The sequence below is a fragment of the Chelonoidis abingdonii genome, chromosome 2, assembly GCF_003597395.2.
Source record: "Chelonoidis abingdonii isolate Lonesome George chromosome 2, CheloAbing_2.0, whole genome shotgun sequence".
NCBI classification, from domain to species: Eukaryota; Metazoa; Chordata; order Testudines; family Testudinidae; genus Chelonoidis; species Chelonoidis abingdonii.
Window position 1 is genome coordinate 161119919 of NC_133770.1, and position 23228 is coordinate 161143146.

At 47.6% G+C, this 23228-nt stretch overlaps 1 protein-coding gene across 3 annotated transcripts; it reads left to right on the top strand.

The window, feature by feature from the left end:
- The first annotated feature begins 700 nt into the window (after nt 1-700).
- Nucleotides 701-5625, top strand: EGR3 (early growth response 3). Of its 3 annotated transcripts, XM_032800934.1 has the most exons (3): nt 701-1198; nt 1387-1449; nt 2981-5625. In XM_032800934.1, exons 1-3 carry the CDS (start codon nt 1045-1047, stop codon nt 3988-3990), a joined length of 1227 nt encoding a protein of 408 aa, XP_032656825.1. In that variant the 5' UTR covers nt 701-1044; the 3' UTR covers nt 3991-5625. The 3 variants fall into 3 exon arrangements, with proteins under 3 accessions (XP_032656825.1, XP_032656826.1, XP_032656828.1); XM_032800935.1 differs by lacking the exon at nt 1387-1449; XM_032800937.2 differs by lacking the exons at nt 701-1198; nt 1387-1449 and adding an exon at nt 2234-2406.
- Nucleotides 5626-23228: the final 17603 nt, after the last annotated feature.

The following is a 23228-nucleotide window of genomic DNA, read 5'->3' on the forward strand; positions in this document are numbered from 1 at the left end:
TCCTGTTTAGCTTTACAGATGTACATTGACAGCTTAGTAAAGTTACAGCAAGCAACTAGTCAATTACCACTACGCTGACTCTGTTTAAAACACGGTTTGCTTTAAAGACACAATCCGATGGCACCACTGCAGGCCCCTGATTCGTTTGTGTTACAAAGGGGACCTGGATGACCACCCAGGGCTGGGCACGGGTAAATTCGGTGACTAGATCTTGTCTTTCAAAAGTAATTGCGAAGTCATCTCAAAGTCACGACGAGCGCTGTTTCTTTTTAAAAGTCCACTCTGGCTGACAGAGGCAGAGAGGTGCCTCTCCAGCCATGCCCGAGGTAAATAATAATAGCGAGCATCCGGTGCACAGGAGCGCGGTCAAATCTTTACCCGGGTTAGGCAGGGCAGCCTGTAGTCCAGATGTGCTTTCAGAGCTATATAGCCGATAAAGAGACTTTTTTAGTGCACCGAGGTGCTTTCAAAATCGTGCACCGGGTCCCTTGCTTTGCATCGCAGTTGCAAAGCAGCATTGGCTGAGGCGCTGCTTCCTGCTTTCTAGTTTTCCATTGTGAGGAGCTTCCATTGTGACGTATCGCTCTCGGCTGGGCTTTGTCTGTCCATATATGGGCAGCTACGTCACGGAGCTTTCCAGTGCCTCACATAAATAGGCTGTGGATTTCCCTGGCTGAACATTTGGGCAGCAGTGAGTGAACCTGCTCGCAAGAGAGGGGGACAGAGACAGAGCGACAGAGACAAGGAGGGAGGAGGGATCAAATACTCCCGCCGGCTTCTACAACCAGATCTGCAAGCCAGATCACCCCCTCCCACTCGAGGAAACGCCACCAAGGACCCACTGAGGATTGTACCCCCATCCCTTTCCCCCGCCTCCGCAAACCACCCCCAACTCCCCCGCCTACCGCCCCTCAAAACCCCCTTCCCCCACCCCAACTTTTCTCTTGCATGATTTCCCTTGCACGGATTTGCCACTCGGATCGGATGCCGTTTCATTGGGAGCTGAGCTCAGAGCCACGCTGAACCTGCTTCTCCTCCAGTGCTATGACAGGCAAACTCGTGGAGAAGCTGCCGGGGACCATGAACACTTTGATGAACCAGTTGCCTGACAATCTGTACCCAGAGGAGATCCCCAACTCTCTGAATATCTTCTCCAGCAGCAGCGAGTCCGTGGCTCACTACAACCAGATGGCTGCAGGTAAGGGGAAGGGATATATGGGGAGGAGAGGGGTGGGGGTAAAGGAGGAGGACGCGTGTTGTGTGTGGGGTGTGATGGAGCCTAGAAGGGAAAGGAGACGGTGGGGCTGGGAATCTTTCCCCCACCCACCCATCCATCCGTCCCCTTCTTTATGTGTTTCTATGCGTTCGCTGTCTCCGCTGCTGCAGGGTTTTCCTTCGCTTCTCGGGGCTGTAGTGGGGAGTGGAAGCTGCCAGACAGAGAGGTGGCAGGTATGGTGCCGCTGCAGAATCGCTGGGGGTCGGAGGGTGGGCAGCGGGTCCTGAGGTGCAGGCTTAAAGGGGCCATCTCCAGCCAACCCGGGCGCTATTCAAAGTCATGGATGCTTCCCCTTGGAGAGGGAGAGTGTGGATATTATACGTGCGTGTGTAAATGCAGTGTGACTGTGTGTGTGTTAGGTGTCTCTCCCTCTGTGTGTGTATCTATCTAGAGATATCGATATCTGTGCCGTGTATCTATTCCATGGGGTTTGTCCGGAGTCTGCTGCCCATTGCTGTCTTAGGCACTGGGGAGAAATAATCTGGCACAGATTTTTTATGAATATTGTTGTCAGAACGATAAGGGTGTGGGTGTGTGAAATCTATTTTCCAACATGGGGCTGCAGCGGGAGTGGTGAGAACAGGGAGCTTTCGGGGGAGGAGGAGATGGAGCAAACCCTTGGGGAGACAGGTGAGCCTGTAAGGCAGAGAAGCGATGGCTCCGCTCTCTCACCCCGCACCCCACCCCTCTCCCGGGCCACGAGTATTTGGGTGCTGCTGAAGTTGCCCCAGCTGCTGCTCTGGTTTCTTCCGACTTGATTTCTTGGCTGGGGAAGGGTGGAGGGAGGGGAGAGGTGTTTCTGGAACCTCGATCCAGGCTCAGGGAGCCGACCCGGTTCTGCTGTCCCCTGTGCACACCTCTGCCCCGATCCGAACCGCGGTAGCTCTTGTGTTTTGCCAATTCAATCCGCTGCAGGATTGCTACTCCACAGCTGCGCTGCTCGCTCTAAAACTCCCTTGTATCTTCCATAACTGGGCTGGACGGCAGAAAACACGGCAAGTTTGTAAAGCGCTGGTGGCCGGACACGGGTCCCTTGGAGTCCCCAGCTCTGCCTGTGGGGTGGCAAAGCACCTGGACACCAGTAGAGAGACCAGTTCGCTCTTGGCAGCTGAGCCTACCTGTAACTTCAGGTACCTGCTTCCTCCTGACCCACCTTGAGAGCTTTACTGGGCTGTAGCCATACAAGACAACACAATGCGTGTTTCTCTAGTCCGTGTGTATATGTGTGTGTGTGTAGTTGTCACCCCTAGAGCTGTCTTCGTGGAGATGTATATGCAGTCTATATGTAAATTGTCCCAGCTGTCTATAACTGCGTGTGTGAATACCTATGGGTATGTATTTGTGTATCAGTGTGTGTGTGAGCACAGGTGTGTGCATCTGTGGCTGTGTGTGTGTCACTACCCACGTATGGATACACATGGCTATGGGTGAAAGTACCCATAGCTGTGTATAATATAGATCTCTGCCAAGCTGCTGTTTCATTTTCCTGCTTGTTACCTGGGCAGTGGTTTGGGATTGAGCCGCAGTTCTAGGTAAAACTCCCTCACCAGGGTATTTCTCGCCCAATCCCACCTCTCTGGGTGTCCCAGATCTTAGACCCCGTCCCGTTTTCCCTCCTCCTGTTTTATCTAGGGCCTCAACATTTTTGCCTGCACCACTCTCTGACGAGGCGTTACTCATCCCCCTTCTCTTTCCTTCTTGCAGAGAATGTTATGGATATTGGACTAGCTAACGAAAAGACCAACCAAGAGCTGTCGTCCTATTCGGGTTCTTTCCAGCCCACCCCTGGCAACAAGACTGTTACCTACCTGGGGAAATTTGCTTTCGATTCCCCGTCCAACTGGTGTCAGGATAATATTATCAGCCTCATGAGCGCTGGGATTCTGGGGGTACCCCCTTCCTCCAGTGCCATCACCAGCACCCAGACCTCTACAGCCAGCATGGTGCAGAACCAGGGCGAAGTGGACCAGATGTACCCTGCGCTGCCCCCCTATTCCACTTGCAGTGACCTCTACCCGGAGCCAGTGTCCTTTCACGACCCCCAAAGCAACCCAGGGCTCACCTATTCCCCCCAGGATTACCAAGCAGCCAAGCCAGCCTTGGACAGTAACCTCTTCCCCATGATCCCAGACTATAACCTCTATCACCATCCCAACGAGATGGGCACGCTCACTGAACACAAACCCTATCAGAGCTTGGATCCCATTCGGGTCAACCCTCCCCCCATCACCCCGCTGGAGACCATCAAAGCCTTCAAGGACAAACAGATCCACCCCAGCTTCGGCAGCCTTCAGCAGCAGCCCCTCACCCTCAAGCCCATCCGGCCCAGGAAGTACCCCAACCGGCCCAGCAAAACCCCGCTCCACGAGCGACCCCACGCATGCCCGGCCGAGGGCTGCGACCGGCGCTTCTCCAGATCCGACGAGCTCACGAGGCACCTGAGGATCCACACGGGCCACAAGCCCTTCCAGTGCCGCATCTGCATGAGGAGCTTCAGCCGCAGCGACCACCTCACCACCCATATCCGCACCCACACGGGCGAGAAGCCGTTCGCCTGCGAGTTCTGCGGGCGCAAGTTTGCGCGCAGCGACGAGCGCAAGAGACACGCCAAGATCCACCTGAAGCAGAAGGAGAAGAAGGCCGATAAGGGCTCCTCTTCCTCCTCCTCCTCCCCGCCCGTATCCTTGGCCCCGGTGGTCACCACCTGTGCATGAGGCTCCCGCCCCGATCCCTGGTCCCAGTGCCTCCCAATTGCTGCCTTTAGCAAAAGCGCAAACATGGGGATCCCTCACCAAGGAACAGTTGGCAGTGCGCGCACCTCCCCTCCAGTCCCCGCTTCAGCGGGGTGGAGACTTCGCTTTCAATCGGATCGTCTTGATCCGAATCGGCTGCGGGAGGGGCAGGGGAGCCCCCCACTTCTTCCAGCGGAGCGTAGTGGGGGGCGGGTGAGGGGTTGCAGGACTGTGATGTGCCAGCTGTGGAAAGGCATGCGGTGCGAGCGAGGGTGGTGGTGACGGTGTCGGGGAAGCTCCCCGCTCTGAATATGCGCGCCTCCTTCCTCCCCCCCTCGCTACTCATTGGAAGTGGCGCGGGGAGCACCAAAGCGCAGTGCTTGCTGCCCGTTGAGACTGTGCGTCCCTGTGTGTGTATGTGACTCTGAGCTGAACTGGGCTGCTTCGGTGTCAAACCACCCCCAAAGGACTCTGGACAATGGAGAGAACCAAGACACCTCTTGGACATAGTGGGGACCTTGGGTATCATTGGAATGGGTGGCCTTCCATCTGATCTAAATGTTTCTTACAGAAATGCCTAGGATGCTGCTGCTGCTTCTGGTCTCCTGCCCCCCTCTTCTTGGAGCCGCTTCCTTTATGTTTTCCTGGTCTCTTCACTACTTGTCTTCGAGGCACCTCCTCTGATGTGCTGGAGAAGGGATATGGCTTGGGATCAGCTCTTGGCTGCTCCAGATTTATCTCCATGGGTTTATTTTTTAAACCGATTTCCTTTACAGGTTCATCCTCTGTCTCCTTCCTCCTCACCTCTCCCACTCAAAGTATCCTCCCTTCTGGAAGGAAGAAAGAAAGAGGCAATCCCCTTAAATTTCACCATTTCACTCCACTTGGTGTTTTAGTTCATGTCACATTTAGTAGAAAAACCCTTGGGAAGAGGGGGAGAAACGTCTTTCTCCCTTTCATCTGGAGGAGAAGAGGTTGTTGCCATTTCTGTTCTTGTTACCATCTCTACAGCAGTTCTGAATTAAAATATAATAAAAAATATATACAGTATGTATTTGTTAATGTCACTATTGGCTTTCTAGTACAGTACCAATCATATATAAAGGTATATAAGTATTTACAGCTTTAATGTTTTATTTTTGGAGAAGAGAAAATAACTGTGAGGAGTAAAATTTTACTCCAAACTTTCCTCCAAAGGGAAGATGGGGAATTTGTATTCAACTAAAATCCTCTTTTATCACACCCAAATCCACCTCCCAGTTGTCCTCTGTAAGCAGCTCTGAATGTACTTGCTCAATTGAACCCTAAGAAAGAGGGGGAAAGTGGAGCTGCTTAGCAGCTTTCATCAAAGATCTGACTGAATGTACTGTTGTTACCTATTCAATCTTTTTCCCCTGTGGCTAATATACTGTTGGGGTGAGGGAGGAAGGGGGGAAGTAATTGAGTTTACAGGATGTCTGATTTAAAGTCACTTTATGCATCTTTTCGCCCTTTATTTTTTTTCCAAAGCACCACTTTTCTGTGGTGGATTTAAATGGACTAGCTATTTAGATCTTTAAAAAGAAACTAAAAGGGAAGTGGGTGATGAATTTCCAGGTACTCCTAGCTTAATCTGGGTTGACAATATAATGTAAGGGAGAGTGGGATGGAAGATACTGATTGATCATTTTTTTTCAGCAGAAGGGAAATTCTTTACAGAAATGCAGAAAATAGTATTTTGCTGAATACTTTTTATAATGTGACATTTTTATTTTATTTGGTCACTTCAAAAAACACAGGGAGGAGAAATCAGTTATCCCTCTATATTATTTTTTTCCTTTCTCCTTCTGGTATGTGCATGTCACTGCATGACTGCTCTGATTTTTTCTTCTTTTGTTTTAATAAAACTGTGCTCAGACATTTAAGCTAAACTAAACAAAAATAATAATTATTTAAAAAAATATTTGTTGCCAAAAGGTTGTGCTATTCAGGTTTGATGTCTGCATGTGATTTTTTTTTTCTAAAAAACAAAACAAAACAAAAACCATACAACATAAAGGAGAAGAGAGAAAATGCAGTCTAGTTTATGTGAACTGAAAGGAACACACATAAAAAAAATCAGGTTTAACCATGCAAACCTAAGGGAATGATATTTTTGAAAGTCTTTTGTATAAAGTTGAGTACTTAGAGAAAAAAAAAAGACCTACCAGATGTAATATATTTTGTGGATGTTTTTATTTCTTGGATTTATAGTACCTTATACTAAGGTTAAAAAAATTATGCTTGATATTGTGAAAAGGTGATAATTTTCACACACATTTCATTTGCTCATTTGTCATGTTGTAATGCAAATATGATAGTTAATGCATACAGCATTTTTAAGAAAAAAATCAGAAATATTGAACTGATGTATTGTTGTACCATTTGCACTGTGAGCAAATGCTAATGCAGTAAATATATTGTGTTTGCTGACAATCAAATCCTGTAGTAAATATCTTTATTTTATCTTTCTTTAAAAATATGTATATATATATATATATATATATATATATTCTGAAAATATATATATATATTATATATATATATATACTGAAAAATCTCTAATATGTAAAGAAAATGTTAAAATGGCTTTCTTGAAACGTGCAGGATATTAGGCATTGTGCATCTCTATAGATCATATCTGGAATCTGTTTGTACATTTTCTAGTGATTCTGATATGATTTTTTTAAAATAACCCATCCTTTTAACAATCCCATCTCCTTCAGATTCTGTTTACAGGGCTAAGTAGTCAGAACTTAGGGTAACCAGGACTGGCCACATTAAGTCTTATTGCTCCTCATAATCCTCCCATTTCCATTTCCCAATGTATCATAGAAATTAGAAATGGAAGAAATCCGCTAAGATTTGAAGGGCCTGATCCAAAATCCAGTGACATCAATGGGAGCATTACCCTGAAGTAGTCTTTGCAGCAAGCCCCTAATCCAGTCATTTGGAGGGTGGACTGTTCCGCACAATATCTTCTTTAGGGCTCTTGTCCAGTCTTGAATTTGTAATTGACTGGTGCCATCACCGTTTTACAGATGCTCTTAATTGTAAGTTGCAAGGGTCTGTTGTATCTGCTGGATAATGGAGGGTGAAAAGGGGTCTGGTGGGTTCAGCTGAGGTGTTAATACTCTACCTCCTTCCCCAAGCCAAATCACTGCAGGTATAGAAAACAGGAGATCTGTTCCATTCTGTAGGTCATCTGAGATGAAGTACATGGGCTAGAAATAATGCAAGGGTTTTAGAAACTGCTGTAGTAACTGAAGGAAAGAAAAAGCTTCCAATGGGAGATTAAATATGATAAGAAACTTAGATAGTCTGAATGGACATGTTCCTCCTTACACCCCAAATTCAAGTGCACAGTGAGTCCTGGAGGATTGAGAAGCTTAATTCGTTACCATTTAGAAAGTGCTTTGACGCAAAGGACTGGAGAAGAGCTAGAGGAGTATTCTGTTAAGCAATAGTTCATCTTGTTCGCAGGTGGGAGTAGCTGTGACTACTCACTTGAGGAAGCTGCTGGGAATAGGACTGGCACTTGCTCAGGTTTTTGCCATACCCACAAATGCACACCCCTCCAGATCATAAGGCCTATTGTTCAGCCCCTGCTTCTCTTTTCTTGCATAGGAACAAAGGGCATGTAAGGGCGGTAGGCCATGATTCAGTGAGGAAGCACATGCCTAGCCTGGACTTCAGTGGGACTACATGCGTGCTTGAAGTCAGGCATGTTCTTAAGTACCTTGTTGAACGAGGGCCAGAACGAGCCCTCGCGTGGTGGCTGGGTGGGTCTGTTTGGGTAGAGTTAGAGCAGTTGGACCCCCATTAACATTATATTCCTCCAAGGAATAATTTTCTCTTGGGTTACTACATCTTCAATCATACAAACCCAGCAAAGAAAGAGTTTCTTTTCTCTGCTTGGTATGCATCTTCCTCTCTAACCTGCCCTCCCCCTATACTCTTCTGACTCTCTTCTGCATTAAGAACCTAGACTCACGCAGGCTACTGGGGCTAAGGGGAAGTAGCTGAAGCAGTTTTGGCAAATCTCATGTACTTCAGATTTTGTCGGGGGGCAGGCCCTGAAGTAATTAACTGCTACTGCCGAGTCAATGCAGTTTTAATTGCTGTAATTTCACTGATTTTTTTTTCCTTATATGGTCTTTACATTCCAGTAGACCCAATGGGGCAAATTATCTGTGATGTGACTCCAGTGATGTGAAATCAGGGGTAAATTTGGCCCAGTCTTGCAAGCTGGAAGGGATTTGTTTAGCGCTCTAAGTATCAGCTTTGAAATACCTAGACTCTCCAGAACCACAGGTTCAAATCCTAGCAGAGTCCACTCAACTTTTCCCCTTCCCCTGGAGGTAAGTTTGATTTCTGTGTGCTGATTAGTGCATGTGGATCACTGACATGAGACCACGGGAGCTGACATTCTATCTGCAGTGCCTGGACATTAGCGATCCCATGATTCCTGGCATAAGACTAAGGGCTTGTGCCGATGTTTTTAGTGAGCAGTTCCCCCCACCACCCCCAACACTGTTGTGATGTTTGCCGTGGGCACGTTGTCCAGGGCTGGCGGCTGCCTTGCAATGGCTGGTGATGTGTTTTCTCTGAGGATATGGTTTTGGGATGGAAGGTGCTATATAAAAATACGGTAGTCTCTTGTTGCCTATTTCTGTGTGTAATTACTTGGCCCTTTCGGCTCGAACAGTTCAGAACACACTTGGGTATTGATGGGTTTCATCTGGAGATTTCTCTTAGAGGTTAGAGGCCCCCCCCTTTCTCAGCTTGAGATCCAGGTAGCTACAGTGAGACACTAGTAATAACAGGGAATTTGCAAAGCTAGGGGAAGAATTTTCTCCTGTGCCCAGAAGTGAAATAAACTGGTCTCTTTGTGATGACCAAGTGTCAGTGAAACAGAGCATTGTGACAGGATAATCGTCTCCCGCCGCTGTCAGCACAGTCATTGTAAATGTATAACCTTCCCTTGTCCCCAAGGAGGTGACACTGATCTTTCCAGTGTGTGACGCAGACCCTGAAAGGAGGCCTACAACAGCCACAAATAGAGCAGGAATCCCAGACGGCTATGGGGATCTTGTCTGTAATGTTTGCGATGAACGGTCCTTTGTATTTCTGAGAGAGACAAGGTGGGTGAGGAATATCTTTCATAGGACCAACTTCTGCGGGTGAAAGAGACAAGGTTTTGAGCTCCACAGCATTCTTCTTCTGGTCTGTATTTCTGTCACTGTCAGCAGTTTGCACTTAAAAAATGGTGAGACCAGAACAAGTCTGTTGGGGATCAAGGTAAATTTGGGTCTGTGGCACGGGATGCCTCATGTAAGGCCTGACAAGAGAGAAGGGTGTGGTGGTAGCTAAAGATACCATCTTGGAGTCCCTCTGCCACAACAGGGAATCCTTCATGGTTGTTTCAGAAGAGTTTTCCACCAAAACAATCCTTTTAGAGTGGAACTGGAGTAGGAGTGGGGAGGTTGCCTTTTGTTGTGGAAGGAGTCCAAGTGGGCAGGGCCCATCGGGTATGTCTGCGCTGCAGAGTTAGCTTGGGTGATGGGCACCTGGTTTAGTCTGAGTTCCTGTGTCCTCACTGGAGCTGTACTTCCCCAATGTGTGTCACAAGGACTTCTCCTGGGGCACATCCCATGGTTCTTTGTGCTGCAGTCAGCTGAAACACTCTTTTTCCCAATGAATTCTGGGATAAATGGTCTGTCCTTCTGGGCACATGGGTGGAATTGTAGGAAGGCACTTGAGGGATTTAACCTGTGTCCTCACTGCCAAGCGGGCAGGTTACCTGCCCAAGTGAAAGCAGAACCCAAGCTTTAACCCAGCCCCCTGCCGGGCCAGTTAGGCTGGGTGGAAAGCACCCAGTATTCTCGGGAGAGAGAGTTTTGTGTATGGATAGGAGGAGGGTTAGGGACAACACCCAAGTAACAGCCTCGGTTAACGCTGCAGTGAGGACATCCCCATAGTGTATAACTGCTGTTTGGGACTGGGACTGCTGGATATTTCTAGCCAAGAAGTTTATTGTTCTAAGCAAGGGACCTGTGGTTCTTCAGGCCCAATCCTGACCAAAGTCCACAACAAACCTCCCATTGACTTCAGTGAGAGCTGGATTGGGCCCTCACATAAGGCAGGCCAGCTTACTTCTGCTGTCCCCCGTGATGTAGGTATTATTTGCAGGCTGAACCTGCAAGGTGCTGAGCCCCCTGTGTTCTCCCAATGTCAATGGGAGTGCAGCATCTTGCAGGAAGTCTGATGGTTGCTCAGGGAGCACAGTGCTTTCCGGACCCCTTCTGGACTGGCTGGCATACGTGTGCTGTTGCCAGTCACACACCAGTTTATCTGGAATAGATCTGGTCTCTCTCCCTCTCTCTCTTTAACAGTGCCCTTTAATTTTATGAATAAGCTCACTGGCTGATGTTTAGTCTTTGCAGTAATAACATCACTTCACTCTTGTCTGGCACCTCCCAGCCCAGGCTCTTAAAGGACTTGACAAACATTTAATTAAGCCCAACAGCCCCCTACGAGGTAGGTTTCATTTCCCAACTGAGGCACAGGGAACAGAAACCACGTCCCCAAGGTCACAATGAGCTCAGGACAACAGCCCAGGAGTCCTGGCTCCCAGCCCATTGCTGTAATCCCTAAACCCAGCTCCCTTCCTACAGCTGGGGCATAGAACCCAGGAACCCTGACTCCCCATAACTGCTCAAGCTGTTTGACCACTCTCCTCCGTCTCCACTCACCCCATATGGCATAACATTGCATCTTCTCAAGAGGGTCTGGCTGACATTTGGTCCCGTATTTGGATTCCTCTCTCCTTGAAGTCAGTAGTTTCTGTGGAACCAATTTTTCCTTACATTGTGTGACAATTTCTTGCCCCAGATTTCAGCACAAACATTTCTAGAGGAAGCAGGAGTCGTGCCTGTGGAAGCTGTTTGGGTAGTTTATAATGTTCAGTCCTTGTACACGCCTCCTTTGCAGACAGTTGAAAGAAGGGCCATTTGAAATTGCTCCCGAAATCTGCCGGGCCTTTTAAAAGGTCTCCTAGTCTAACCAATCAGTGCCCTCTTGGAAGGGGAGCCCTGCTATTGCTGATGCATGTAGGGGCCATGGGCTGGTGAGACTCCAAAAGGGAGCTGTTGTGTTTCGTTAATATCAGCAGTTGTGTGGGTTAAGCTCCATGCAAAGTCTGTTCTATCAATTGCTGGTGGTGGACAGGCCCACAGGAGACTGATGACTCACATCTCTAACTCCTTCTTTAAATGATTTATAGGAGTCATTCCTATTACTGCCCCTGAAAGTCTATTCCTTATAGCAAGAGCTCTCTGTGTAGAGGAAGCAGCTAAAATTCCATCCGTGCTTGGCTTTCCCTTGCAGCCGACTCCATCTCTGTTCAAATGCCTTCTTGTTCCATCTTTTTGGTTGTGTTTTCCCTTCTTTTTGCTTCAGAGTTTATCCTGCCCTTCCCCCCAGTCATCACTCTTGCCCGCTAGTGACAAATCCGATCCCTATCACCATAGTGCCAAAGCATCTCCCAGGTATGTATCCACACAGTGCACCCCTGTGAATTGGGGAAGTGTCCTTTTTCCCACGTTGGGGAGGGGGAATGGAGGCACACAGAAGAGGAGCAATTTGTCCAAGGTCACGTGAGGGAGAGCTGGGAATGAATCCTGATCTCCTGAGTCCTTAGTTCAGTGCCTTAGACACAAGGCTGTCTTTCATCCCTGCCAGAGACGGGGCAGCGGAGGGGCAATGCAGGAACTTCCACACAGTGTTTGTTGGTGCTAGGTCCAATCAAGTTTTAAATAACCTAAACTGTGGGCTTCTCCACGATCTTTCACGAGGCTTTTCCATAAAGCTAATAGTCATCCCAGCTCCCAATATTCAACCTAAGTGTTCCTCTCCTAAACATCCTGTTGCCCCTAGATATTAAACCTTGGACAATCCTACATTCCTCTCCTTTGTTGGTTATTCCCTTCAGGCACTTGCCAATGTCTGGGTGTCTCACCACTGGTCATTGTCTGGCCAAGTTGCTCATATTCAGGGTCCAATTTGCCAGAGGTGCTCAGCAGTCAGGCCAGATTACGGAAGGATGATGAATGCCCCAAATTCTCACTGAAGTCCAAAAGCAGTTCAGGGCCCCTCACAAGATCAGGCTCGATTGTTTTCCTCCTATGTCAGTCCCCTCGCTCCGCTCAGTTGCTTCTCCGTCTCTTCTTTGCTCTCCGCCCAGTTTGCTCATAATTTCCTTCTACCAATGAGCCCAAAACAGAAGGTGTCAGGCAGAGAAGGAGCAGTGGATTGAAACAAAAGAAGGAGCTTGCATCAGGCCAGCCAAGGAAGAGAGGGGGAGCTGTGGGGAACCCTGTTCACCCAAGCCAGGGAGAGAAGTGGAGGCTCTTTTTATGCTTTAAGAAGAGCTCTCCCTTCCCTCATCCCCTGCCTCCTGGGGATCTCTAATGCATCTCCATCTGCAATCCAAAATGGCATTGTTTGTTTGGTTGGTTGTTTTTTTTTTTTACTTTGCTGCCATGTCTTATTGCAAGCTCCCAGCTCATTTGCTATCTGCTCTCACCTCTAGCTGTATTTTTTTGGCCATTCCTGCTTTATAAATGTCACCTATGCAGTGAATATCTGTGCTTCGGGATCTCTTCTCCCTAGATGCATTTGCCCAAGATCAATCTATGTTCATTTCCTGCCTGTGTTTCTAACCTCCCTAGATCCTTTTATGTTAATCCTTTGTCCTCACTGGTGTTTGTAACACCTCCCAGTTTAGTATCATCTGCAAATGTAATTACCGTGCTGTTTACCTGCACATCCAGATTGTTAATAAATAAAGCCAGCCCTAGCACTGATCCCTGCAGCTCTGTGCCGGACACCTCCCCATCGCACAGTGCCATGGAGCATTACCCTTAGTCGCCAATCCTCCGGCTAGTTTTCGAACCATGTGACAGCGCTCACACATCCAAGCCAATTTGAATTAGCTTCTCAAGTAAGAATTCACGAGGCACCATATCAAATCATTTCCCCAAGTCTAGATGTATTATATCTCCTGTGTCCCCTTCATCCACTCATGTTGTAATTAGAGATTAAAACGACTGAATATTTCTGACGTGGTATTTACTTCAGCAGTCTCCAGTGCTTCTGGTTCCATTAGCCTCGACATCTTTCTTTCTCAGGGGCTTATGCCTCTTTTTCTCCTCCTCTTGCCTAGACTCTCCTGCTGCTCAGGGGGATTTAGAGCATGACTATTAATGGAGCAGCTCCCTGACACACCTTATATTTCTCTCCTCATTGGCTAAATTACACTTGTCTCTGGCATGTTCCACATCTCTCCAGGCCCATCGGCACTGCATATCCCCTTTCTTTGTGTTTGTCTCCTCACTCAGGTTTGTGCCTTAGGTAAATGCTGTCATCTATCTGGGCCTGCTCCTTTCTTCTTCCAGGTCCTTGATCTGTACACTGGACTGATACTGACCCAAGCAATAGGCGCCTCTCCCACTTTCAATTGCTCCACTTGTCCTGCAGCTGCCACTCTGCTTTTCTCCTCCTTGCACGTTCTTTCTCCATTCCAGCTGCTCACTCTCAGCTAAGCCCTTCGAGCACTGCGGTACCCAAAGCTCCCCAGGGAAGCTGTGCCCGGAGAAGCAATTGTGCAGGCTCAGATCTTGCTGCTAGGGAATTTCTCTGATCATCCTTCCTGAGTTTGCCTTGACTTAACACAGCTTTGCTCTCAGTTATACCCATCATCCTACATGAAACCACTCCTGTTCCTTCTTGGTGTTTATGCCCTTTGCGTAATTGTAGACAGTTCAACTGGCCAAGCTGCTGGCTCATTGAATCTTCCCTTCTATTCTCTCTCAGTGTTGCCCTTCTCCCTGCTGCCAGCTGCCTCATTCATCCACCCTCCCTCCCCACAGACACATTTTCCATGGCTCTCAAATCCTAGGTGTCCCCTCCATTGCAGTTCCCTAACCCCTCCAACTCACAGGTGCTTATAACCTGCTCAAACCAACACCAAATGGGAAGGAAAGACAATAAGGGACCGTGTAGTGCAATGGTTCTCAACCTGCAACCCACGGGCGGCTTGTGGCCCAGTCAGCACAGAGCTGTGGCCTATGTGACATCCTCAGGGCCACATAGGTAGTATTGGATGCGGCCCACAATAGTAAATAGGCTGAGAACCACTGGTGTAGCGGCATAGCTGGTCAGTCAATCAACCTCTCTCTTTCCACCCCACCATCACACACTGGAGTCACACACGTGCCCTCGCCATGTAACCATCACACACACACTTTCCCCACCACTGTAGAATCCATTCCCCACTCCTCACACACATGGGCATGTTCTCCTCAACGTTCTCCCGACGTTCACTCACTCTCTGCACCATCAACCCTGCATGCACAGCACCCCCCTATATGCACACAAATCCTCTTCCCCCCACAGGCATGCCCCCCTCTCTCCGTTTCACACACCTTATCCCCATACCCACAACAGCAGCTCTAGACTTCCCCAGGGTTCACGTACACACAGATTGCCTCAAACACAACCACTCCTAGGAGTGCCAAGAGAATGGAATTGACTAAACTTGCTGTGGCAAATGGGGCTTGAAAATGCTTAGGGCTTCAAAACACACACACACACACACACACACACACACACACACCTTTGCAGTTTTAAAAGTCTTTTTTTTTGTTTTTAAGTCCCAGAAAAAGAGCAAAGAAAATCTCCTCTGATCTCCCCCCAAAAAACATGCTGGAAGTTATTTTCCTCAATTTTCCATGTTTTGTACTTAAACTAGGGACTTTTTTTTTTTCAGTTTCCTTTCTGAAAATAACTCAGAAACTATAATTTCCTCCTACTTGCTTTTCCCCTTCTTATTTTGATTTGCAAAGTCGCTGGCTTTGTGGAATGATGCCACTGCGCCATGGCTTGCTTTGTGCCTTGCTTTACAACTGCATTCTTTTGGGGCCCCAGTCCTGCAAATACTTATAATTACGTGCAACTTTTCTTACATGAGTAGAGTTGCCGAAATGCTTAAATGCGTGCAGAATCAGCATCTAGATTAGTGAACCAGCACCCCAGTCCTACAGACATGTATGGCTGTGAATTATGTTATTTGTATTATGACAGAAGGTAGAGGGCTCATCCAAGACCAGATTCCTCTTTGTTCTAGGCACCGTACAGATATATATTAAGTGACAGTCCCTGCCCTGAAGAGCTTACAGTATGAATAAGACTGACCAAGGAAATATTATCATCTCAGTTTTACAGATTAGGAACAGAGAGATTAAGTGATTTCTCTAAGGTCACACAGGAAGTCTGTGTCAGAGTAGGGAATTGAAGCCAGATCTTCTGAATCACATCTAGTCACAAGACAGTCCCTAACCCTAAACCTTGCGTGTTTCCATTTTTTTCCGGCGTGGGTTCTAAAACAGGGGGATTCTAATTTTAACACCAATTCACTTTCCTAACTGCTGCTTCCAGTTCATAATACTCTTTCTCCATTCAAGGCACAAGTGAGATCCAGCTCTTATTTAAAAAAATTGAAAAAGCAATTAAATGATCTCATGATATTTTAAACTCTCTCTGAGTTTGTTTGTGGGGAGTGAAATGTCTAGGGATATTTCTCTCTCTTAATTTCTCTCTTGCATTAGGCTGCGACGCGTGCCAGGTTCCAGCGACGTTCCCTTCCCCTGTATGTTAAGAATAGTTTTTCTGATTTCTGTCAGGCAGGGAAAATTGCGATAGATTTGAAAAGCAGTGTATTCCCAGGAGAAGAGCGGATACAGATGATTTGTACTTATGAGAAGAGATGTGGCAGTGGGTTTATTTGTTCCCCCTTTTACTCAATGAATTCTTCCATTTTGTGTAATTTCTCAGAATAAGAAGTTTTATCAGAAATAGGTTTTACTTGTTAATGACACTTAAGCGTACACAGTTAAATACAGGCTATCAGATCTAAAAGCTATGCCAAAACCTGGCGGCAGTCACTACCCTGTCTCCTTGCTGTGGATTTGTTTGTCTGACATCTGAAAGAACTCACAGCTGAAAGACAGTCTTGTAATTAATGCACTGGACTGGGATTCAGGAGAACACCGTTCAGTTCCCAGCTTAAGGCCACAGACTCTCTGTGTGACCTTGGACCAGTCACTTAATCTCACTGGCTGAGATTTTCAAAGCTGCCTAAGGGGATTTGAACAGGCCAGTTTCCATTAATTTTAATGGGAACTGGCCATCCAAATCCCTTTGAAAACCTCAGCTTCTCCCTTAGTAAAATGGGGATAATAATACCTCTCCTCCCACACTCTGTCTTCCCTGTATCGTCGGGGAGCTCTTTGAGGCAGAAGCTGTCTTATGCTTTGCGTTTGAACAGTCCCTCGCACTGTGGGACTTTGATCTCAGGTGGGCCTCTGGGCACTATTGTAATACAAATAATAAGTTGCTGTTGTGAAAAAAAACATGAGAGTTTGGGCTGCAGAACTTCCAGTTCCAAGCAGCACAAGTGACTGCTTCTGGGGCCACATGGCCCTGTGTTGACTCAGCAGTTCATACACCTGATCTCCCTGCTCCAGCAGTGCAAGGGCGTTTACAGCCTGACCTAAATTTCCCCTGTGGCAACAGCAAGAGACAGGGCTCATCGCCAGATCTTGATCTTCCACTCCAGCAGAGGGATCGGCTGCATCCAACCCTCATATTTCTGTCTGGCTAAATGGAAGAGGAAATATCCCACCAATTTACCCTGATCCCAGCGTTGGCCTTCCCTAGGATCTTAAATTTTTTATCCTTCCGTATTAAAGCACTCCGTCTGCACTGGACTGAGTCACTGGGAGCAGAGGGAGCTCAGCACCTGGCAGGATTGGACCCTGACAAATTGGTCATAGCAGAGGGCCAGTCACGGGATGGAATGAAATCAGTAATCCCAGATCAGATTCGGATGTGGCAAGAGACCAGAGTTTTAGCCGCTTACACCAGCTCTGAATTTATTCCAGTGTGCAGTTGTGCGTATTCTGCATCTCAAGACCCAGTTCTGCATTCCAACATCCCGGCTGGTAGAGGGCATTTCTTGGTGCTTCTTGTTGTGCCTTTCCACCACCTTGGTGCCAATTTGAAGAGCTGCTATTCTCAGCTCACTGCTGCTGCACGAAAAATTAAATTCCATCTGCTCTTCCTGAAAGAATGAGAGAAGAAACAGACTCCTCCACCTGCTAAACTGCACTCGTTGCCATCTAGGGCTTTGCTGCAGAAACTCAGGCGAGTTGCATAAGATAAAGAGACTACACATCCCCAAGGCCAGTTGGTTGTGCCAAGCAGTCTCCAGCTGACCAGTTTGGAAGAGCAGAGCCAATTTAGACACCTTCACACCTGGGCATAGCACATCCAGGTCACGTTAGCAGAGGGAAATTTTTTTGGTAGATGACTTCATGGACACAAATTCCATAATAAGGATAATACTGGTGCACGGAAACTTCAAGCTCGCTTAGGAGATGCTCTGCTATTTCAGGCTCATTTCTAGCAGCAAGAGGAGAGATTCCTGCCCTCTCCAGCCTGTTTTCCTCCCAGTGGTATAATCAGAGCCCACAGATAATTGAGGCCTTTTTTGGCTTTCCCTTAACACATGCTGTCTCGTTTTATTGTGTCTGCACAAGCAAAACAAGTGACATAGGCAACTTCCAGCCAAAGCAGGAGAAAAGGTGATGTGGGTGCACTCTCCCTGCTGGGGTGATGATCTCTGCAGAGACTGTCCTGGGTTGAACTTCTGCCATGCTGTATGGTAAGACCTCTCCCCTCTCCAGCCCTCCCCATCTCTCATAATGGGACATAGAAGAGGTTCTCCTAAACACCAGTAACAAGACTATAAGTGCAGATGTGTCCCAGATAAGATTTCCAATGCCCTCACTCACAGATCCTGGATCATAGAATAATAGAAGATTAGGTTGGAAGAGACCTCAGGAGGTCATCTATTTCAACCCCCTGCTCCAAGCAGGACCAACCCCAACTAAATCATTCCAGCTAGAGCTTTGTCGAGCCAGGCCCTAAAAACTTCTAAGGATGGAGATTCCACCACCTCCCTAGGTAACCCATTCCAGTGCTTCACCACCCTGCTAGTGAAATAGTGTTTCCTAATATCCAACCAAGACCTCCCTCACTGCAACTTGAGACCATTGCTCCTTGTTCTGTCATCTGCCACCACTGAGAACAGCTGCTTTCAGGTAATTGAAAGCAGCTATCAAATCCTCCCTCACTCTTCTGCAGACTAAATAAGCCCAGTTCCCTCAGCTCTGGTCCTCTTCCCAGAAGCCCTGTTGGAATAATCTGGATCTTATAATTCTGGAGAAAAGTCCTGGGGATGCTGATCCTATGAACCCCACCTCTGGAGTGTCTAGATTCACAGGCTGTGTCTTTTTCTCCATAAGGTGGCCTCTGAGTTGTACCTACCAATGGACAACGTGTCTAGTCACCTTCTGCACTAGGGGGACTGCACATATCATGAGATTTGCTTCGTCCTGAGGAGGAAGAAGGGCTCAAGATCTATAAAGAATGACAGTTGCAGGATGAAGACAGTATTTAGGTTCACCAGAATGTTAGCAGGGAGGCTGGAAGGAGGCAGCTGGCTCTCAGTAAGGCTGTCGAGCCAATGGAGTTCCATGTTCTGAAAGGGTCATGAGGTAATTTGTTTCCATAATAAATTGGATTTTTTTCCATTATGCCCTGGGAACAGAATCAGCAAATTACTCACCAGGGGGACCCACCTGGAAGCACAACTCCTATGGTCACCCCCTACTCCCACTTCTAACTCAGCAGGTGCTAGAGCCTTTGTCATCTGTATCCTGACATTTAGGTACTCCCAGGTTTGCAACATTCAGCTGGTGCCCGTTAAAAGACTTGATATTCTCCCGGATCCCTTTTTAATTGGTTTCAATGAGCTTGGTAATTAGTTTAATTATCTTCTGTTATTGTGTGGTGCCTTGAGATGCCAGTCAAGTCTGTGAGTGCAATGTGTCAGAGGTGGGGTTATTACAAAACCCCTGGGAGGAACCCAAATACCTAACATCCCATGCCAGGAGCGCCAAGAGCAGGAGCCCTTTGCATGGTGCAAGATTTGCAAAGGGCGTCTACCTCCAAGACCAGCTTAGTATGGCTCCTACCATTTTGGCCCAAAGACAAGCTTCCCTTCTGGCTCAAAAGGCAGACATGTCTCCTACAAACCAGGAGAGTGTGGGTGCCAGTTTCAGCTGAGGAACTATGTAGAGGGTGCATGTAACCTATGCAGCTGGCAGAAGAAGTACTGTAGAAGTCACTCTGATGATGTGTTTAAATTCAGCTCCAGCATTACTCCCCCTACTGGCAGACACAGATCCAAGCCTGTTCTGGGATGAGAAATCACCGCACGCATTCTTCTATTAAGACAAACTGGTGGGTCTCTAGCATTAGCCAGCTCCTAAGTGCAAAGTCATCAACATGTTTTGTAGAGGCTACTGCTGACGTATTGGGGAACTTGACGGCTCCAGAAATGAATAAGAGAATATAGAGCTCTACACTGCTAGTTCAACTCCAACATTAGCCGATGCTGCTCAATGCTGTTACAATCTGACTGCTGTTTGGTGGCCCCTGGGAAATGAATGCAGTGGGTCTCAAGTTTAGAGAGGAAAGATGGTCTTGTGATTAAGGCACTGGACTGGTACTAAGGAGATCTACATTCAGTTCCTATCGCTGCCACTGACTGTATGGCCTTGGGTTTGATGCTTATGCTCTCTCAGTTGCCCATCAATAAAGTGGGGATAATAATACTCCCTACCCAGAATGTGAGCTTCAGGGAATGGACTCTCTCACACATTGTGGGTGTACAACACCTGGCATGATGGGGCTCATAGGTGCAACCATAAGACACACAATAATCATGCCAGTCTAGTTCCAGGGGGCAGGCCTCACCAAAATCACCCCTGCAACTAGTGCAAAATTGCCTCCTTTTGTTGGTTTTCACAAAGATGGAATTGACGGTGGAGATTGAACACCCCTGTCTCCCTTTCAAGGTGGGGCCTCCTGGGGCAGGGGCAGAGCATGCCAAGGGAGCAGCGAGCCAAGCGAGGCACCCCTCTTCTGCCCATCACCAGACAGTTGCTAATCCAGAACCCTTCCCCCACCCTCACTTTATACAGAGAGATGAATAGGTGTCAAACTGTGGGCTAGATCCTCAGCTGGTGCATATTGGCATAACTCTGTCAAAGCCCCCTGAACTGTGCTGATTTATACCAGCTGAGGATCTGGCACCATTTGTCCAAAGACCGACTCCAAACCTTTAAAAAGGCTTTCGTGGTTTCCTCTCTTTGGTGGGGTGAGATGAGGGGGAAGAAAATAATGCAAAGTAATTTTCCCTGAAGATGTTCATGCACGTTCTCTCTCTCTCCATTCTTCATCATGCTTGGGATCCTGCTAATAAGTCAGAAAGGAGGAGGAGGGGGAGAAAGAAAGGAGCTCTGCTGAGCTTTAAGCCTGGTATCTCCACACATAAAAAAATGCTGTGACTAATGCTCCCAGTTGGCAAAAAGGCAGTGTAATCAAAACATTATTTTTTTTTTAGTCCTTAAAGTTAGTCATTCCGCAAGCAGGAATCCAAACAGGCAGACATGAAATGGAAGCCACAGTGCCTGAGAGCCTCTTATGCAATAGGCAAGGCACTTAGCTAGGAACGCTTTGGCATTGTCCTGGACGCTTGTGGCTTTTAAATTGGGAAAGGAGCAGCATCCGGGGAGTGGATGGCTCGGGGGGAGTGACAGGGGGAGGATGTGCAACATGCAGCATTTCACTGCCAGATTCCTCAGCCCAGGTCAATAATAACTAAAATTTCTAAAGGAACTTTGGCAGCTCACATGAAAATTTGGTAGGGTCCAAGTTGAGTTCCCAAAAGGCAGATGTGTCACCATTGCACGGTCCCTTTCTTGGCAGCCTCACCAGAGAGACCATGGACTGTATGGATTGCAGAGAATGAACTCTCCTCTGATCCTATAGGTCCAGCATGAAGAACAATGGGGCAAGCTCCGCTGCCAATGTGCCATTTCTGGAGAGGCCTCCTCTGGAGTGGAGTTCAGTCTTCATTGCCCATTCGATCCAAGAGCTGTCTCTTTTCTGCCCTCGGAGTATGTGAGTGAAGTGAAAAGCCTAGAAACTCACCCCCTTGTGTTGCCACCCAGCGCCCCCGCCCCCCCCGCCCCCAGCTTCTACTATCACCTTCTGAAATGCCAGGGCCTTCTGTGCCCTCTGCTGGGCTTACTTTTGGAGATGACCTTTTATCTACTCCTAGACCAAAGGCATCTCGGTTCTCCACCACTCACAACTCCAAGTCTCTCCCTAGCCATGGGACATGGAAATATTCCTCCAGGCAAAGGTGTAGTTGGTAAGAATGACCATAGTCATCACCCCGCAGCACCACCATTTTACTTGGGACTGTTAGTAGTAAAGGTCCAACTCTCCTCAAAGGTTCTCTTTATACTGATCCAAAATGTTACCTGTGCTGTCAGTCCCTCTTGCCACCTGAGAAAACACAGGAGCCTTTGTTCTCCAGCCCTGTCCCACCCTGAGGATACAGACAGGAGCCTGCATGGTCCTGACATGAAGTTCTAATTCCCCATGTGCTTGGCAGACAAGTGACTGACTCAAAGCCTTTTCCTCACATCCCACTGGCATGGCAGGGCACCTGGCTGCACTTGACAATCGCCCTGTTCACGTTTGGAACTGAACAGAGGCTGTGGCTGCTGCCATCTTGACTGGCACTCAGGTCAGTGGCCTCTCCCTTCCTGTGCCTGTTTCAAAATAGGGATCTGGGGCCACACTGCGGGGAAGTTTAAACCCTGTGCCACAAACTGGAGTGAGACAGGACTCCCAAGAGAAGCTTGTAATTGGCCTGGATGATGAAATTGGGTGGGGGAAGAGGTAAGTATCTAGGACTGCAGAAAGGAGTAAATCTGGCAGAAGCAGCAGTCAGAGTGGGGAGCTTGTATGCAAGTCCTGGGGTGTGAAGCTGAGTGTGTTGTAATCCAGCCTTCTGCAGTGGTGGCTCCAAATGTCACACTAGTTCTTTGGAAGGCAGCAGCATGCCCCATTCTTCACTTATAAGAGTGTATGATCCTGCCTGAGAGGTGGGAAATCTAGCATCTGTTCCCAGCCCCATTAACTGACTAACAGAGGGACAATAATCCAGTGGTTAGGGTATTCACCCAGGAAACTCAAATTCAATTCCCTGCTTTGGCATGGACTTCCTGTGTGACCTGGGCCAAGTCACTAAGAGCCAGATATTCAAAGGTATTTAGGTGCCTAAAGGTGCCATTAAGTGTCTCATGGGATTTTCAAAAGAGCCTAAGAAGATTAGGTGCCTAACTCCCACTCGGCTCCTGTCTGCATCTTTAGTCACATAAATATTTTTGAAAACACTGGCTTTTCATCTCTCAGTTCCCCATCTGTACAATGGGGATAACAGCATTTCCCTACTTCATGGGGGTGGTGAGAGGATAAATGCATTAAGGATTATGAGGTACTCAGGTACTACAGCAATGGAGGCCAGATAAGGACCTAATGAGAGAGTGCAGGACGTATAACCTTACTGGGTACAGCTACAGTAGAATAAAAGATTCGCAGCGTGGCCACGCCTGACCGAGGTCAGTCGACTCGGGCTCATGGGGCTCAGGCTGCAGGGATAAAAATTACTGTGTAGACTTTGGGTCTTGGGTTCTGGGACACCCTCACAGGAATCACTTTAAGTCACTTTGATTAACATTTTCCAACTATTCTGTTATATATGGGCACCTCCTTTTTTTGATGCCTGATCTGAGCCACTTGGAGCCTGACTTTCAGAGGACTTGAAAACTTGCAGCTCCCATAGACGACAGCTGGACAGTAGCTCAGCGCCTCTGAAAATCATGCCTGATGGCAGAGATCCTGAAAAATATTTAGACGCCTAATTTCCATTATGACAGGTATCAGAGTAGCAGCCGTGTTAGTCTGTATCCGCAAGAAGAACAGGAGTACTTGTGGCACCTTAGAGACTAACAAATTTATTTGAGCAGAAGCTTTCGTGGACTACAGCCCACTTCATCAGATGCATGCAGTGGAAAATACAGTAGGAAGATATATATATACACACAGAGAACATGAAACAATGGGTGTTACCATACACACTCTAACGAGAGTGATCA